The 18098-nt window shown below is 37.8% G+C and overlaps 1 protein-coding gene across 1 annotated transcript; it reads left to right on the top strand.

Annotated features, from left to right (window-relative positions):
• The first annotated feature begins 660 nt into the window (after positions 1–660).
• On the top strand, positions 661–17679 carry LOC119780017 (neuropeptide FF receptor 1-like). Its single transcript, XM_038279896.1, has 3 exons — positions 661–765; positions 5393–6350; positions 16815–17679. The coding sequence occupies exons 1-3, from the start codon at positions 695–697 to the stop codon at positions 16830–16832; spliced, it is 1047 nt and encodes a 348-aa protein (XP_038135824.1). The 5' UTR covers positions 661–694; the 3' UTR covers positions 16833–17679.
• The last annotated feature ends 419 nt before the right edge of the window (positions 17680–18098 follow it).

Consider the following 18098-nt stretch of genomic DNA (forward strand, 5'->3'; position numbering starts at 1 on the left):
ATAGTAGTTTATATAATCCATTGAAAAGTGTAATTGTGGTTTTGGGTTTTCACCATTTGTTTAATCAGTTTAAGCTAATTTTACACATGTTTTGTTCCAACTAGAACTGATACATCCAGAATATTATGAAATTCAGTTATCAAAGTCAAAGATCTACTATTATTTCTATGTGGCTAAAGGTGCCAGAAGGTGTGCTGTGTTAGTATAAGAGCTTTTCAAAAAATGATTTCTCTAACAGAGCACTGTAATATCACTGTTTGCTCTGCCTGGATAATATTGCTGTAAAAGGTTCCAATGTTGACATGAAGACCCCAGCCTTTCTCTGCCTGTAACTGCAGGGAAAGCCCAGCTTAATCCTCACTTCATTTGGAACCAGTCTCCATTTGTTTCATCTTTTTCTCAGTAAATCTGCAGTTAAGCTCAGTGTTCCATGCTCTATAAAAACATGTATTTCTTCCACATAGAAAAAGAACTGAAGCTGAACTTGAACATGTTAATTTGAAAGATGGAAAAAGATTCCATTTAAAAGCAAAGGAGAAAAGAAAAAAAAGATCCAAACTGCATAAAGCTTATTGTATATTTCCAAAAATGTAATAATAAACAAAAGGGCATTTTTTTCTCTAATAATAAATGTGTTTTTTCTTCTTCTTCTTTTTATCCAACAGGCTGGCCTTTCTCTAACACAGTGTGCAAGATGAGTGGGTTTGTGCAGGGTGTATCTGTGTCAGCCTCGGTCTTCACCCTGGTAGCAATCGCTGTTGAAAGGTTAGTCTGTAAGAACTGGAGTCCATTCCAACCACCGTCTAGTTAAACTATGATCGTTTATTGGTGAATTGACATGATCTTTAATCTTTTCTCTTTTATTTTATTATGAATAATTGGAAATTATAATTAATTTTGTATTATTCTAATCAAAGGAATAATTGTCATGATGGGATTAAGGTGCCTAACCCACATGCAGAAATCACTCAAGAGACTGAGAAAAAGTTCAAAGGTTTATTAACAATGAAGCACAATAAATAAAGAACTGGTCCTTGGTAGGTTGACTGGTCATGCAGGGGCTCTCCACTGAGGGGGGACAGAGTGGTTAGTATAGATCCAAGTATTGCAGGTTTTCTGATGTACGAGGGGGGGAACCTTGAGGGTCCAGAGGCTTGTTGACAGGCGGAGGTGGAGGCTTACTGAGTGCTGGCAGACGGATTCCAAACTGAGTTCCCTCAGTTTTCTCTGAGAGCGGGCAGGCAGATTTGAGGCAGATACAATCCTCCAGGGTTTCACTGAGAGCAGACAGGCGGACTCCTGAAAGAGTCTTCTCTCCAGGATTTTGGATTGTCAGGCAGGAATATCTGAGAGACAGAAAAAGACTGGATCAGAAAGGTTCACAAAATCTTAGGTTCAGAAAGCAGGCTGGCTCAGGCTTTGCTAACCATTACTGGCAAACATTCTGGCACTGGAGTGTCAGTCTCCCCCTCCTTAAGTAAGAGCCTCCTGATGGGCAGATTGAAGACAGGTGTTGCAGTCAGCCCATGCCCCCAGGAGATCTAGTGCGCCCTCTGGTGGAGAAGATGGACATAGCCTCCAGATCCTAACAATAATACATAATCAAATAAGGTAAAATGCGTCAAACGATTTTGATTGACGGCTATAAGTTTTCAAATATTATAACTAACAATTTGGTTTAATAATTACCAGTTGTTAACTTGTTTACTTAAATACGGGTATTTATTCAGTTAGGACTGAGTTATATTAACCAGCAGTAAGTGTTAGTGCCTTCATTTATAACTGCAGTTGGAATTATTATTTGATCGTTAATTCATTTTTTACCATAAATAGGCTTACCATAATTAAGCTGTATTTCAGCTTAATTACTGATATAAAATTACCACAGAAAGCCACAGTTCATCCAGTCAAAATAGCAATAATGGGGAGTGGCGGCCTAGTTGTTGTGGCATAGAGCTTGCAAACCTGAGGTTGTGAGTTTGAAACTCACTCCCACAGACTGCCCCTCTGGCTCTCTAAACAAGACTCTTAACCCGTGATTGCTCCCTGGGCGCCCCATGATGCCAACCCACTGCTCTCCAAGGGGATGGGTTCAATGCAGAGGTAAATTTCTCCATCCATCCACTTTATGGTCAAGCTTATCCCAAGCAGGGGGTGCTGGTGCCTATCTGCAGCTGTCTACGTGCAGGCGGCGGGGCATACCCTGGACAGGTCGCCAGTCCATCGCACGGCAACACAGAGACAAATAGGACAAACAACCATTCATGCACACACTCACACCTAAGGACAATTTACAGAAACCAATTAACCTAACAGTCATGCTTTTGGATCAATAAAGTCCAATTAAAGCAAATAAAAAGTAAATTATTCCCTGTTACAGCATATCTGTTTATTAATACTACTCGTTTAAAGCAATTGGTTTACCAATGTGGATCTGCATGGATAATTCCAGCCAACCCACAGTGACGTCTCCTCAGAGTAGTTCTTGCTGACTAGCACCCTTGGATTACTTTTAAAGGTGAGGAGACCAGTTTTAGACATATTTTTAATAAAAATAACCAGAAAATAACATTATTGCAATGTTTTTGTTCCTTTGAAAAAAAGTTTCTTTTTTGCAAACTGCAGCATTGATAAACATGAAGAAACTATTTTTACCACAAAGGTTTCCTATATCTGCAGCAGTTAGTTGCACCTGTCTTTCTGGATATTTTAGCCATGCATTTGAAGGTTATTGATAAGAGAAGCAATACAAATTTTCTTTTCTTGATTTTTCTTTTTTTTTTCCTTTTTCTTATTCTTTTCTTTGTTTTTTTTGTGTGTAAAATGTTCTTTCCCTGTTCCTTTTTAAACATAACAGTGTGATATTTCCTTGAATAAAAGAAAAAAGTTAGGTCCTGATTATTATTTATTTCATATGAACAGAAAAAGATGTTTTTCTTCTCCCCTGCTGGCACCTTCTGCACATAATAATAATGTCAGCATTCCCTTCACTGTTTAAAATGTTTTTTTTTAGTTTTTTGATGCTGAAAAGCTTGTGAGGAACAAGTTAGGCAATACTTCCACTTGGAAATATACAGCAAGTAGTCAAATAAAATTTTGACTTAAATTTTTGTAAACAGAAAAAGAGATATCAGTCTGTTGAAGTCTGTGTATGAAAAACTGTTTTTCTTCCATGATCACTATTGGGATTAAAAGCCATCACACCCATCCTTATCAATGACATCTCAATCCCACATCCACAAGTGCAATTTATCAACTCTGAGCAGTTATTTTTAGTACAGAAATATACTTCTTGGAGCAATATGTCCATTCTCAATGCTTTAGAGAAGCTTTGTAGGATGGTACTCTCAATAATCTCTGTTTCTTAGGGATGTCAATTATTTATTTCTCTGCTTGGGAACTTAAATTTCCCTTGATAATAGATGGGAGGGAAGATCATGATTGCTCTCCGCATCAAACACACTCTGAGGGTCACAATCAAGGCAGGTGTGGAAATGTAATGACAGCTACTGCTCCAGCATATAAGCTATCCACTGTTGTTATTTTAATTAACAACCATACAGGAATTTTAGCCAATAGAAGTCAAACAGCATGTTAGGAAAACTTATAAGGAAAATCTAATAAGAAATAGTGAAATGAAACTGTGTAGGCAGGCCATAATAACAAGAAGTAATCCTTTAAAGAGGCCTACAAAAAAAAAAAAACACCAAAAAAACATATTTTCATTTTAAGGTCAAACAATATATGAGAAGTGTTTGATCTGATAGTGTTTACTTTGTCTTTTTAGAGCATGAAACTATTTTTTGCACAGGGCTTGATCAGCAGACACATAAACATTGCTGCACTCCATCTCAATCTGCTGGCAGTGGAAAACTCACGCTTTTGTCAACCTGCCACTTTTGGAGCGTTAATATGGAGGTTATGTCCCCCTGAAGGAAGCTGCGCCTCGGAACTTCCCTACCGGTTCTTTTCCTGGGAGCAAGTTATTTACTACTCTTAACTCAAACTGGGTAAAACCGTGTAAAAAAAAAAAGGACTATAAAAACAGGAGTAAAAAAGTGACAGAGTTTATTCCAGATCAGGTCGTTACAGGACAGAGAAATTGCTTGGAGTTTGCACAGCTGTGGGCTCAAACAACGTCAGCGAGCGTCCGGCAAAATTGAGCAAAGATTGAGGCTCGAACAAGGTCATCTCCTCCTTCTTATACCTCATGAGTCCATGTTTTGCATCAGGTGGCTGTCCGTATAGAAACTGACACGCCTTCCATGCCCTGACCTGTATGCATCTTGCCTCTATGCCCAAGAATTACAGATAGCTCCCCTTTATCAGACCGGCTCCAAGATGTGCCCATATCCTGTGTATTTCTGAAGACACGAAGGCTGTCCTGATTAGATTAGACCTCCATACACACAGTGACATCCACAATGTGAAGGAAGGCCCTCTACTCTGTCTAATCTGGCGAACAGAATAACAATGCACATGATGTATAAAGAATAAACCTAACAGGAGGTTTAACTCCAACTTCTTACTCCAAAATTTATAAATTCTTTGTGTAATCAAGTTTTACCCCTCTTAGCATCCAGAATATTTTTGTGCCTCTTCAGATTTCATCTTTGTCTTCTATCTCACGCAGGAAATGACTTCCCCACCACACACTTTGTCTTGTAAATACTCCACTTAGTTTATTGATCAACCAGACAAAAAAGTGTAAAACACAGAAACAAGATCAAATATGCCAGCAGGGTGTCATAATTTAATCAAAAAGTCTTTATAATAAACCAGAGTGAGCTATTGTTATTGGAATCCATAAATTCATAATGCATGAATAGACTCTTTTAACACAAGGACAACAAACTTCGCTTTTAAAGAGCAGGGTTCGTCTAACCTGAACCAATTAGTGCCATTATTAGCATTAATTGGTTCAGGAGGTGGACTCTGTGAGGAGTTAATTCTGCCATTTGATTCACGTGTCTATGAACAGGGAAACTACTATAACTTGAAGGAGATCTCTACTTTAACTTACATATATGCTTAGATTTTAGTTACATTTTGGAAAACTCTGCTAATTTTCTTTAAATGGTTTTGCGCATAAGATCACACAGTGATAGTTCTGATAGAATGGTTCTCTCGTTGTGGGTAAGAAGGATAACATACCAGCAATTTAGGAATTATACTGTATATTTACAATAAGTGACTGTCATGAAATCTGTCCAACTGATCAATAATGGCATTTGTTTACATAGATAATTTTAACAGAATCTATAGATCTACTTATAGGCCCTTGTACATATATGACATATGGATCAATGTTCTGCTTTATTTTTTTTAATGATCATTATAATTTTTTCCTCACTAATTAGTGCCTGTGTCCTTCTCTGCTTTTCCACTATAGGTTCCGTTGTATTGTGTATCCTCTCCAGCCCAAGCTTACTCTCCTTGTTGCCAAGGTAGCCATTGTGTCTATCTGGGTGTTAGCAGTAGCAATTATGTGTCCTGCTGCAATAGCACTGACTGTGGAGAAAGTTCCTTTCCATTACATGGTCTACAATGATGATTTCAATCAGACGTTGCCCCTTTACACCTGCTATGAAAACTTTGCCAAGCCTCATATGAGAAAGGTCTACACGGCGGTTCTGTTCGCCCACATCTATCTGGTTCCCCTCACTGTCATCACGCTGATGTATGTAAGCATCGGGGTCAAACTCTGCTCCTCTGCTGTCACAAACAGACAACCACAACTGGCCAATGTCACAGTCCAGGCGGGAGGCAGAAGACATGCCCAACAAGTGGTATCCCAGAAAAAGATCAAGGTGATAAAAATGCTCATCGTAGTTGCTTTGCTTTTCATGCTCTCCTGGTTGCCCCTTTGGACTCTTATGTTAATGGCAGACTATGGTGGACTGAACAGAGACCAGCTGGATCTGCTCACCAGCTACGTCTTCCCCTTTGCCCACTGGTTAGCCTTTTCCAACTCCAGCGTGAATCCCATCGTCTATGGCTACTACAACAAGAACTTCAAGAGGGGCTTTCAAGTAGTGTGGAAGACAAAGCCCATGTGCTGCTTCCCCCAGCTGAAGAGCAGAATGCCTCGATGGGGACGGAGAGCAAGATCTGCACATGCACCGTGTGAAGGAGCTGAACTAAGAGATGGCAGTAATAGCCATGGAAACTTTCTGTTGGGACTAAGAAACCGTGTCCATAATGACAACAAACTGAGTGAAACCCCAGAAATAAACAGGAGCTCGAGGGTAGGCTGTGTGGTGGTCCACCAAGGTAGAAGTCTGTCAGAACAAGGGATAGAAATGGTAGCCATACATCAGAAAAGCAGCAACGAAGAAGGTTCTGAGAAGGTGAGCTCTCTCGCCGTTTCAGTGTATCAGGCATGGGATAACTGAGTAATAACTGTAACAAAATATGAACCAAACTAAGCCATACCATGATGCATGGATAAAGGAAACAATGCCTTATCAATAGTGGTTAGTAAAGGATTGTTGCTCAAAACTCACCATGTCTTGACCACATAAAACCCAACACTTAGGCCCACGTTCAAGTCTAAGATGTAACACCTGAATACTACTGCTTTGTTGCATTCATGGTGAAATAAGGAACAAGATACTTTAATGTGATTACAATAAGCACACGCTTAAATCAAACAGATTACACTGATGTTGATTGTTACCAAGAAACAGAGAAGCACTCATCGAATCAGAAAACATCAACCTCCAAACAAACTTAAGATTTATTTTTTACTTTTAATATACTAGTTTGCGAAGCCTTTTCTCAGGTATGTTTTACTTGGATCTTATGCTTTCAAGTAAAACGTAGAAGTTTTGACGATCCTGTAGATAGTCATTTCAAAGTAAATGTTCATCCATAAGTATGACAAATCTGTACCCAGTCTGCTAAATAGATGACGCAAAACATGCATTAAAGGCATTGAAGGTGATTTTTTGGTGCATTAACATAAGTGCAACGAAGAACTTCATCACTCTGCCACTATCCATCCATCCAACCATTTTCTAACGTTTTATCCCAAGTGGGGTTGCGAGGGGTGCTGCTGCCTATCTGCAGCTGTCTACGGGAGATCACTCTGCCACTATCTTTTTTATCAAATAATTCTCTCCTACAGTAATGTATTGTAAAGATCAACATTAGACTAACCTAATGAGGATTTGCATTTTCATATCAACTGGTACGCCTTCATTTTGTCTCTTACAGCTGCATCATATCCATTTTGTTGGATTTTTTTTATGTGTTTTATGAATATTTCTTATGTCTCTTCTCTCATGAAACTATGCCTGATTATTGTATCATTAAACAGCTAGCATAGACTAAAAATATGTGCCTTTAAAAAGACTGAAACTACCTCTAATTCAAATACACAAAATTCAATAAAAAACTCTGCTTTTATGCACAATTAAGAACTTCACAAAAATCTGTTGGTAAACTACCTCAACTGACACCAGGGTCAATTTTATTTTAACTCAACATCAAACTAATTTAGCAGCATGGTGATTTCAGAAAGTGTAACATAAACTAATACTGGAACTCTGAGCTGTTTATAGGATTTTCAAATAATTGGTACCCGTTGCTTCAAGCCTCCACCTTAACTCTGAGCTGCTCTGACTCAAAATAAAAGCTATTATCCACAAATAAACTAAAAGAAACAAAGTCTAGACGCTCTACTTCTATTTTCAACCCATTTAATTTGAAAATAACCTTTTTTTCTACAGTTCTGATATTTCTGTCCTTTTTCATGTTTCCAATAAGTAACATAGTGCTGAACTGCTATAGACCAGGTTTCTCTTAACGTTAGTTCTGTCTGTTTCCACAGCCAAAGACCAAGTGCCAGATCTTCAAAAGATTTGCGTGTAGAAACATGCTTTTACATGCAGACATCTTCAAAGAAGGTGCAAAGTGATTAGCATTTGCAATTCAGAAGACAGTCTGTGCAACCCTTATTTTTTGGTTGTGGGCCTTCATCAATATGAAGATCATATTTTAATGACCACACTGCCAAAATTCAAGGGTGGAGGATATGTATACGTAATCATACGTATAGTATGGGGTATATGTTTGTACCTGGCAAACATATTCCCCATGGTAAATGTTTTTTGCATCTTTTCAGTCATGTACTAGAACTGTAAACACACATTTAAACATTTCTGCTGTCATTGCTGCTAGAAAAGAGGATCATGGATCAATCAGTATCATCACAGGCAATGGAGGGAGATTATGTTTGCTTGTAAACATATATGGGCTTTTAAAAAAATAACATAGTAGAATTATATTAAGAAATAACCTTTCTGTAGCGGAAAGGTAGACAATCTTTCTACAACAAATACAAAGTAAAGAAGAATAACTGAAATACAGTCCTGTAGTTTATTCTGGGATAATGAAAAATAAATAACATCAAAAGAGGCTGCAACAGTTTTTTTTTATTTAACTTATTAGATAGATAGATAGATAGATAGATAGATAGATAGATAGATAGATAGATAGATAGATAGATAGATAGATAGATAGATAGATAGATAGATAGATAGATAGATAGATAGATAGATAGATAGATAGATAGATAGATAGATAGATATTATCTGATAATTTATGAATATTTAAATATTTTTTTCTAGTTTAATTCCCTGCTGCATGTCTTTGAACCTCGTCTTTCTTATATGAAAACTCCCCTTTGCCAGTAGAACAAACTTTCAGCACATTCTAAGGGGTGAAACCAAAACAGTTTACCGGCATCAGCATTTGTGCAGCAATCTTTGTAGGTCAGCCCCACAAACTAAAAAAAAATTAAAAATTAGGACCATTTAATCTGAATCTTTGAAGATCAGGCCCTACGTTTCTAAAGATTCTGTAGCATGAGGTTTAAGATTCAGAGATATGTTTACTCTGCAGACATTACATTAATGATGATTTGAGTTTGTTTCAGTGAGCAAGACAAAAAAATTTTTGCTCAGCATCAATGTAGAGGTTAGATTATTATTTTCTTATATTCTCTGTGAAATCTGTCTGTACTGCAAAGATCACAGACACAGTTGCCTACTTTTTTATTGATTTTTGTACGAAATATTCAGTACATTTATTTCAACTTTGTTTTCATAGTTTACAAGAAGATTTTCCTCTCTGAAAATCCTGTTTAAATCAAAGTTTATAAATATCAGACATAGAAGATGCCAGCTACCACTAAGCAAAAAAACAATTTTAAATGTGATTAGTGATGTTAGGGAGTCTGTTAGCAGGGATGTTTTAGGCCTTAAACTGCTGCTGTGCACCAATATCAGTGCATTCTAAATATTTTTGAGAAGATTAACACAACAGAGAAATAAATCTAACATTGGCTGAAAGAGGTATAGTGGGGTGGATGATGAAATGATGATGGGCTTTGGTTGTGGAAAACAAATGAATATATTTGTGTAGAATCAGGGCTGACTTTAACACCGTGGCAGGTTGCATTGCCACTACGACTAGCGACTTTGGCAGGTTGACTTCCATATACACTGCTTTTGTTTTCTTAAGAAAATAATTGTTTTCTGAAATAATAATCAAAATGAAATGGGATGCATCCCAGAACATTAAAGGTGTCAAACTATTTGGTCAGAAGACTAAAAGCAAACCTGAAGATTAATCAAGGGAAGGAAAGACAAAGAAGAAGAAAAGGGAATGATGGAGAGTAGATTAAGACTGGTTGAAATTAATGAACTGTTCTGACAGTTTCTCAAAGTTATCTTTATTCTAATGTTTGATCAGCTGCTTTGTTTTATTGTTCTATCTTGTATAAAATACTGAACCAGAGATTCTTATCAGTGATTTTCCAGTTGAGTTTTTATCTTACACTTCTCTGCACCACTATATAAAATTATTATACACTGCATATTACATATAGAAGGATCTTCAGACAGAACCTTATATTAGGTAAATACCTTATTATGTCCTGCAGTGTTAAACATTTTACATGATCTTAATGTAAGTTGGTACGAGGGTCTTTGACATTTAGAAAGTTGTAAGACTCTTTCGAGTACATGATAGCACCCATTGTCAACTTTAATTATACTAAAAATAAACAAAAAAATTGTGGTTAGTGAAAATCCTGATTGGCTAGTAACAAAAAAGTTCATGTCAAGCCCTGTTCTGTTTTGGCACTGAAACTTTATTTTTGGAAAACAAGTAAAATAAAAAGATTATACATCCTATGTAAACTGAACCCGATAGGCATCTGTGTCAAGTTGTCGCTAAGGACACTAATAAGAATTTTTTTTTAAGATTTCTATTGCTTACTTATGATTTTTTATCCACAATATCAAATATCTCTGATATGAGAATTATTAGAGAGCAGCAGCAATTATTAAGTTTATCTGAGTGTCATAAAACGAGACAGATGGACCCAGTATTCAAGGTGAGACAGCCAGTAGGAAAGTTCAAAACTTTTATTCAAACAAAAAATCATAATAGAACAGAAACAAAGCACACTGCTGAGGATCTGTTGACCTGTAGCCACTGCAGGGGGGGAATGCAGTCAATCACTGACACTCTGGTTTAACAGTTCAGTCCATCCTCTCAATCTTAGGCAGGATAAGCATGCAGCAAACCGAGTGAGCAAGAATGACTCCGATCCAGGACAGGGATTCAGATCCCTGATGGGTTCCAGGAATCCATCAGAGCGTGAAGGTCTGTGTCGAGCATCCAGCTCAGACAGAAACGCACCTGGGATGCAGAATCCAGCAGGAGTCCAACCGTGGTTCAGGCGAACAGATCAGGCAGGGACAGACAGGGCCAGTGGATGAGAGGGAACGGAATCAGGAAAACAGAACCCCTGGGGAAACGCTGAAACGCTCTCAGCAGTGGTTACGGAATAATTCGCCTGAGGACACTGGCTTGAGAATAAACTCCTCACAGGAACATGGGTATAAATCTAACCAACAAAACCAACAGACAGGACACAAACAGACACCCAACTATGATCCTGTCCCGATAGCTTGAATTAAGCCCAATAGGGAGGAAAGTGAAACCGGCAGGTGGATGAGATGAGTGATAATTAGGAGCTGGACAGAGTTAAGCAGGTGAAAGGCATGAGTAATTGAGGTGAGCTATCAGGGCAGATCGTGACACCGAGAACAGAAAAATCATCTATTTAAGCTGAAAACTTGCACCTTCCACAAGCTCAAGGTGGGGTAAAAAATGTCCATAAACTCCAAGCACTTGGGCTCATGGAATAATTAATAATTACTAACTAATTAATAAACCAAATGAAAATAAAAAATTAATGAACGTGAGAAATAAAAATTATGATAAGAGACTAATATTAACTTTACTTCATTAAACACATTAAAACAATAAAGCATATAGGTTAGAATGCTCTCGCTTGCATGCAAATGTACATGATGGATTAATAAACAAAATGTTCAGCCAAATAATATGCAAATTAATGTATAAATTAGAATGCTTCTCAATTCTGAATGCTCATGCGTATTAATATGCAACTTTGTTATATTAAAAATAATTAGAGGCAGTCAGAGCTTATAATTATGGTTATTGGTGATCAAAGACTCTTTTTCTTATAGCTGGGTGAATTTATAGTTTTTCATTTTCAGTTGACATATTTGCATTTTGATGACTCTTTCAGTGGACATGTAAACAGCCGTAGCCACAGCATGAGACTCAGTTTCCCATCAGAATTCACAGGAGTTATGGAAATCCTACCAATTAACTGACAGGGTAAATGTAATTTATATTTACATTAGCAGAACCTGAATAAATACGGAATTAAATCAAGACTTTAGCCTTTCCAGCTAGACATGATATAGCTATGAAACAGGAGGAATGGTGCAGTAGAAGTGGAAAAACATTGTTTAACAAATGTGAGAATGTAAAACTTTATTTTTAAACATTATAGACTTCTATTTAATATATTACACTGACCTATACTCACCTCAAGTTAAAGCTTTTCAGCACCTCAAGTCCTTCCTGTGGAACCTACATAAACTATGCATTGTCATGTTTGGTTTAAGGTTTCTAACCCACATGCAGAACACACGGACTCAAGGGAAAAAGTTCAAAGGTTTATTGAAAACAACACAGAGAATAAAGAACTGATCCAAGGGGTTATTAGATCCAGGAATGGTCACGACTGGGTTCACTGCAGAGGGGGATAGAGTGGTTAGCTGAAGTCCAGGTAATTTGCAGAGTTAGAGAGTGCAGGTCTGTACCTGATCTGGAGTTGAGCAGAGAGGGGGAACCAGGAGGGTCCAGAGGCTGTCGGCAGGCTGAGGGCTTGGCGAAGGCAGAGCTTGGTTTGAGAGTTTGCAGGTAACAGGTTTGAGTTTCCCTTTCAGATTCTTCTGAGAGCGGGCAGGCAGGTCTTTGACAGGTTTGATTCTCCAGGGTTCTTCAGAGATCAGACTGACAGATTTCCAGCAGAGAAACTTTTCCAGGTTTCAGGTTTCAGGCAGGTTCAACCTGGGAAGCAGAGAGGACAAAACAGATTAGGTCCAGGTTCAGGCTTTCTGGGAGTCAGAGATTCAGACAGGCAGGTTGGCTCAGGCTTGCTAACCATAACTGGCAAAACACTCTGGCGTCGGAGTGATGTCCTCTGCCTCCTTATATACTGGTCTCCTGATGAGCAAACGAGCCGCAGGTGGTGAAGTCAGCTCCAGCTCCAGGAGACCTAGATCGCCCTCTGGTGGAGAAAAATGGACAGACCTCCAGATCCCAACATGCATCTTAAAATGGCTTCCCTAAATCAAGACACAGAGTTGAAGCTATTTTCAGTATTTATAAAGGTGAACAATCTACCAGCCTGTTTTATGTTAAGCAGTTAGTCGTGTTTCTGTAATTTGGTGTTGGTCATAGATGTAAAATCTGTTTCTTTATAAATGTGTTGTACTGTGTGTCTTGTGCTGCTGAAATTAACAGTTATAAAGTGTGTTGAAAACTTTTACTGGAAACCAGATTTTACCATTAAGTTAGAGGATAAGAACGTCAGACTCCTAAACACCAAATTCAAAAAATGTGGTTAAGTTATTTGATCCTAGAAACTTCCAGTGAATAAATATAATAGAAATATGAGAGCAAAGCTCGTCGCTCTGGCTGAGCAGATTGGTTGCGCAGAGGGTGAAATGAGATTAAATTTGGCTTTGGGTCAGTCTTAAAGAAGAAATGTGGAAGGCTTCAATCGCAGTAACGAAAATTCCAAATTAATCTTGAGTTTCTGATGCAATATTTTTTTTATTACTAAATAAATCAAGAAAACTGATATATTATTTAACCTTAAATAAAATCTCTATTTGTTAGCAGACATTAACATCTCAGCCTGGAATTCGCTTGAAATGTGTGATCTGTTTAGATTTTTAAGCAGCAAACTGCTCACACCTGCTGAGGCTATTGGCTGAGTCTGCTCCGGAGAATAATTAGCTCTATTTGTTTTGGTAAAATGACACTGAGAATGAGCAGATAGCAGAAAAGATGGACAGAACAGAAATGGAGCAAACACAACGTTCAGCACAATGTTAATGGATCAAAACGGATCACTCAGACAGCAGGACACAACTTTGAGATTTATTGCTTAAAGCTTTGCAGGAATTTTCCTTGTAAACCTTTTTAGTCGCAAAAATGACACAAAGATGCAAACAAAAAGCAAATATCTTGCAGATTATCTTTTTCATAAACATGCATTAACTGCAATGTTTATTTGAATTATATCCCAGCTGTGTTTGTTCATAGGGACACGTTGTCTAAGCTTCTTGTCATTTCTTATGACTAAAGATGTAATCAAACCGAAAAAAAACAACAGCAACATTTGAAGTTTTTATATTACACAATTCAGGAGTAATGTGTGTTTTGAGTCAAAACATTTTGGAATCACAGTTTTTGGGGTTATATCTCTGCACAGACCAATTTCCCTTGGTTTCGCTCTGAATTTAGCTCCATCCAGCTCACCTACTGTTCTTTAGACAAGCTTTTCCACATGAGTTGGGGATCTCTGCCTCTCCTACAGAGAGACCGTTGGCTACTACGCTGCTCCTGCGGTTGATGATCTTTTTCTCCTTCCTTTCAGCTTAGCGCTATGTCTAACAATAGAAAATCCATTTATTGTCCCACATGGGGAAATTCTGGTGTTTACAGCAGCAAACAGATAACAGAAAAAATGGTCACCCAAATATGGATCTTAGAAAAATATATACAAATACCATAATAGTGAGGGGTTACAAGATAAACAATAAAATACTGGACTGTAAAGTGTTATAACAATTTAAAAACTGTTCTGGAGAATAAAAAAAAAGAATATACAGCTATGAAAATTTTTACTGTAATTAATATTTGAAAATAGCAGAAGCATCAGAGATGTGCAAAATGAAAGCAGCGTGTTGTTTAACTAACTGAGATAGAGACTAGAAAATCAGCATGAAAGTAACAACTTATTGAGGTTGTTGATGGTTATAAAGTCTTACAGCTGCTGGGAGGAAGGATCTGTGATAACTCTCCCTGCTGCATTTAGGGTGCAGCAGTCTGTCATTGCAGGAGCCTCCAGTTCTGCAACAGCTCCATGCATGGGGTGGGAGACATTACCCATCAGAGATATTAATTTAGTTAGGATCCTTTTGTTTCCCACCTCCTGAAGGCACCTCCAGAAGGCATCCAATCACAGAGCTGGCTTCCCGATCAGCAGATAAGCCACTAGCCTGACGTAGTCCTACTCAATTCTAGTCAGAATATGAGTCTGATACTGCTCCATAGAGCTGTGAGTATGGGGCGTGTTTCGAACGAACCAGGAAAAAAATGCCTCTGCACTTAATTGGATAGACCTACAACCAATAAGAGCAACGGACGTATGTTAAGCGACGCATAGTTGTTGTCAACAAAAATCAAAGCGTGCAGTTGCACGCCTAGAAGAAGAAGATGAGCCTTGATCGTGTTTCTCTGTTCCACTTTTAAAATGTATTTGCTGTCGATATCTTCTAGGACAGACCTAATAGCAGAATCTACACACCTAAACTCTCCAGCGGCCTCCATTGTTGTTGTCACCCAAGCGCGCTTTGGTGACGTGGTTGATTACGTTACTGTTGATCATCTGGCCATCATCGTATAAAGCCCGCCCTGACAATTTGATTGGCCCACCAGATATTGTGCAAGCATACTCGCGCTACTATTGAGCAATGCCAGACCGAACTTCCCGACCTCAAACGTTGTGGGCGGGACTAAGTTCGGAATGGCACCCAGGCTAATAAGCTACTGCTCCAATAGACAGATCCATCGAAGTCATTTCATGTTTAAACCTTGGAATGAGGAAAGCTGTTGTTCAAATATTGGTATAGTGTTTTGTTCAACCGAACCGTCCTTCAAGTCATTGTGTTCAATGGTCTTCCTGAAGTTCTTTATTTACTTAAGTTCTCTAACAAAAATTTTAAACTTTACTGAACAGGATTCTAAGGGTTATGATTCTGCTGCCAGTCTGAGCTTAAAATAACAGTGCTGTGCATAACATCTGCATGAGTTCTTCCCACCGAAGTTCCAATTAAAAAACTGGGCTACGAGTCAGACTGAGGACCATTTCTAGGAGTAAAGGTGACTAGATATGAGCCAGATCTGAAAGTTCCTACTAGTCCTAAAGGAAAAAAAGTATTTTTGCTATATTTGCCTGTAGTGGGAAAGAGGTCTGAGTATCTTCTAAAGGTATTCGGTTGCACTCTGTTCTGTGGGTTCCCAGTAGGGCCGTAGTGGGACTAATTTTCATGCCTGGGTTTTCACACCTCAGACAGGCCCACTTAATGACCTATTATTATTTTAAAAACTTACAGGTATTCTACTACATCTCATTGTTCTGTAAAAGCTTTTAATTTAGCTTCTAATACATTATAAGTAAGGGTTGTTTCTCAATGCAGATATACTCAAACAGTAGTGCAAATTCCCAACCATTTTCTCTATAATAGATCTCACAGATATCCAAACCTGCAAAATGAAAATATGAATATTTCAAAGATCCTTCAGTTTCCCTAGATGCTCCTGGACCTGCATTACATAAAAAATACTAATCTTTAAAGTTTAAGCACATTCGATACGAAATACACATTTCCAACTTAACAAATTAATTATGTTGAGGGCTTAATATTACTTTATTTCATATTTCATAATATTTCATTTCACCTGTGGGCTTGTCTTATGTTATTACTATTTGCTTTAAATGCTAAAAAAATATACCCAGTCACTTGTATGGCTTGGCTATAGAAAGTATTTAGAACTTATGCTTGTTTGTTCACACGCTGTATAACAGCCCGTGTTTCCTCCATGCTAACAGGAGCAATCCCATCATTACAGCTGATTTTGCTTCTGACACTGAGCAACATTTAGAAAAACCGTGATCATCCATCTGATCCTACAGAACTGCACCATACTCTTCATTATATTAACCTAATATTCACTTACTGAGTAATCCTACCTGCTAACTCAGACATTGTGTGCTCATGGCTACTTGGTGCTGCTGTTTAGTCCCTCTGACTCTGAGGGGCTACAAGACATATACTCCCATTTATGTGGCCTTGCATCATGTTATTATTTAAACTATATTTTATGCATCACAACACCACAAAATGCAATGAGTTGATCATTAATGTTCAATGGTTTGCAGGTAAAGTTCAACATCTTGCCATGCCCGCTTTATTGATGTCTTTGCACGTTTCAAACCTCGAGCTCCTTTTACTAGAGGAAGCCATCAAGTTTTGTACATTTAGCAGCGTCTGTTTCCTGAGATTTCCTCTTTCATTTTGGTATCCTCTATGCCGCCGTTGCTCATTGTCCTCTCCATCTTTCAGACACCATTGTCCGACTGAGTGCACTGATGCGTCAGGTCATGGTGCACAGAAAAAAGAAAAGCTGTCAGTATAGGCGGAGGCAGCCCAGGGACGGCAGTAGCAGCGTTAGTGATCCAATCATGGGTGAACACTGGCATAGAAAAATATAAAAAAAAATTTAAAAGATCAGCGGCCCTCTGATCCAAATATAAAATCAGCCCCGTGGGAATTGTCCAGGTCCTTTCAATTAGCCACTGGTTCCCAGTGTTTCATAATTATTTGTGGAATGGTGAATAATGTGTTGTTAATTATTTAATGAATGTACCTGTGAATGAAAAATCTTATTTTTTTTTTTTTTTATCAAAGCACAGAACAAACGCATCTTGTCTTTTGTTTAACTTCTATTATTAAAATCTACGTAATGTCAAATTGTATTTATGACATTAAATATCTGTCTGTGTTTGAAAGGAATGTACTCTCCCTCCAGTGTCATACACAAAGAATGTGTGAAACCAAAGTGGACTTTGGTTTCTTTATTACTGTTAGTTACATTTATGTAAATGTATTAATGATGTCAAAACAGGTGTTTTATTTTACTCCTCTGCTATGTTACCTGATGATCACTCAGCAAGAACCAAACGCGTAAGTCTGTGTTTATGGCTCGAAATGCAAACTTTTACGGCGTGTACCGTGATTCTCTCAGCTTTGTTGTGTTGTGAAACTTGTGTTGTAATCCATTTCTTTTGGTATCTGTCTTGAACAAATCAAGCTAGGTGGCTTTGTTAGTGTTATTTGTAATGCTGAGTTTGTAACTGTCTCTTTTTAATCATTGTTGTTTTTTTTTTTGCTCTAATAAAAATGCATTTAATAAGAATTGTTTCTTGATAAGCTGCAGCTTCAAATAAACCAGCGATATTGACTTTGATTGTCTGATTTCCTGGTGCAATCTTCCTTTCACACGACACCATCATCTGTTTTAATAAGTAACTAAGTATAAAATATATCAACAAATAGTCTTTAAAAAGTACTTTCTCTTAACAACAGACACAAACAGAAGCGTCTACATCATTATATTGCATCTTCTCTTCTGCTTCATTATGTTTTTAAAGGTTTTTCACCTTTCTACTTTTGAGTCGCGTTTAGGAGCAGAATGTATTTGGATTTTATATAAGAAACATCTACATCTCACTGGCAGCATACAGCATGTAACTTTAAACTCTGCGTATAGCTTCTAGCATTAATGATGCATTCACAGATGCTTTAGCTAGTCATAGTTGTGCAGTGCTGCATCTGCATGCCTTTACA

Source organism: Cyprinodon tularosa, unplaced genomic scaffold, assembly GCF_016077235.1.
Source record: "Cyprinodon tularosa strain WSP-4 unplaced genomic scaffold, ASM1607723v1 ctg1020, whole genome shotgun sequence".
Classification (NCBI taxonomy): domain Eukaryota; kingdom Metazoa; phylum Chordata; class Actinopteri; order Cyprinodontiformes; family Cyprinodontidae; genus Cyprinodon; species Cyprinodon tularosa.

Coding starts and splice junctions, on each gene's coding strand:
- LOC119780017 (XM_038279896.1), top strand. CDS start 695: ATGAGTGGGTTTGTGCAGGGTGTATCTGTGTCAGCCTCGGTCTTCACC. Junction 766..5,392: donor GTAGCAATCGCTGTTGAAAG/GTTAGTCTGTAA, acceptor TTTCCACTATAG/GTTCCGTTGTATTGTGTATC.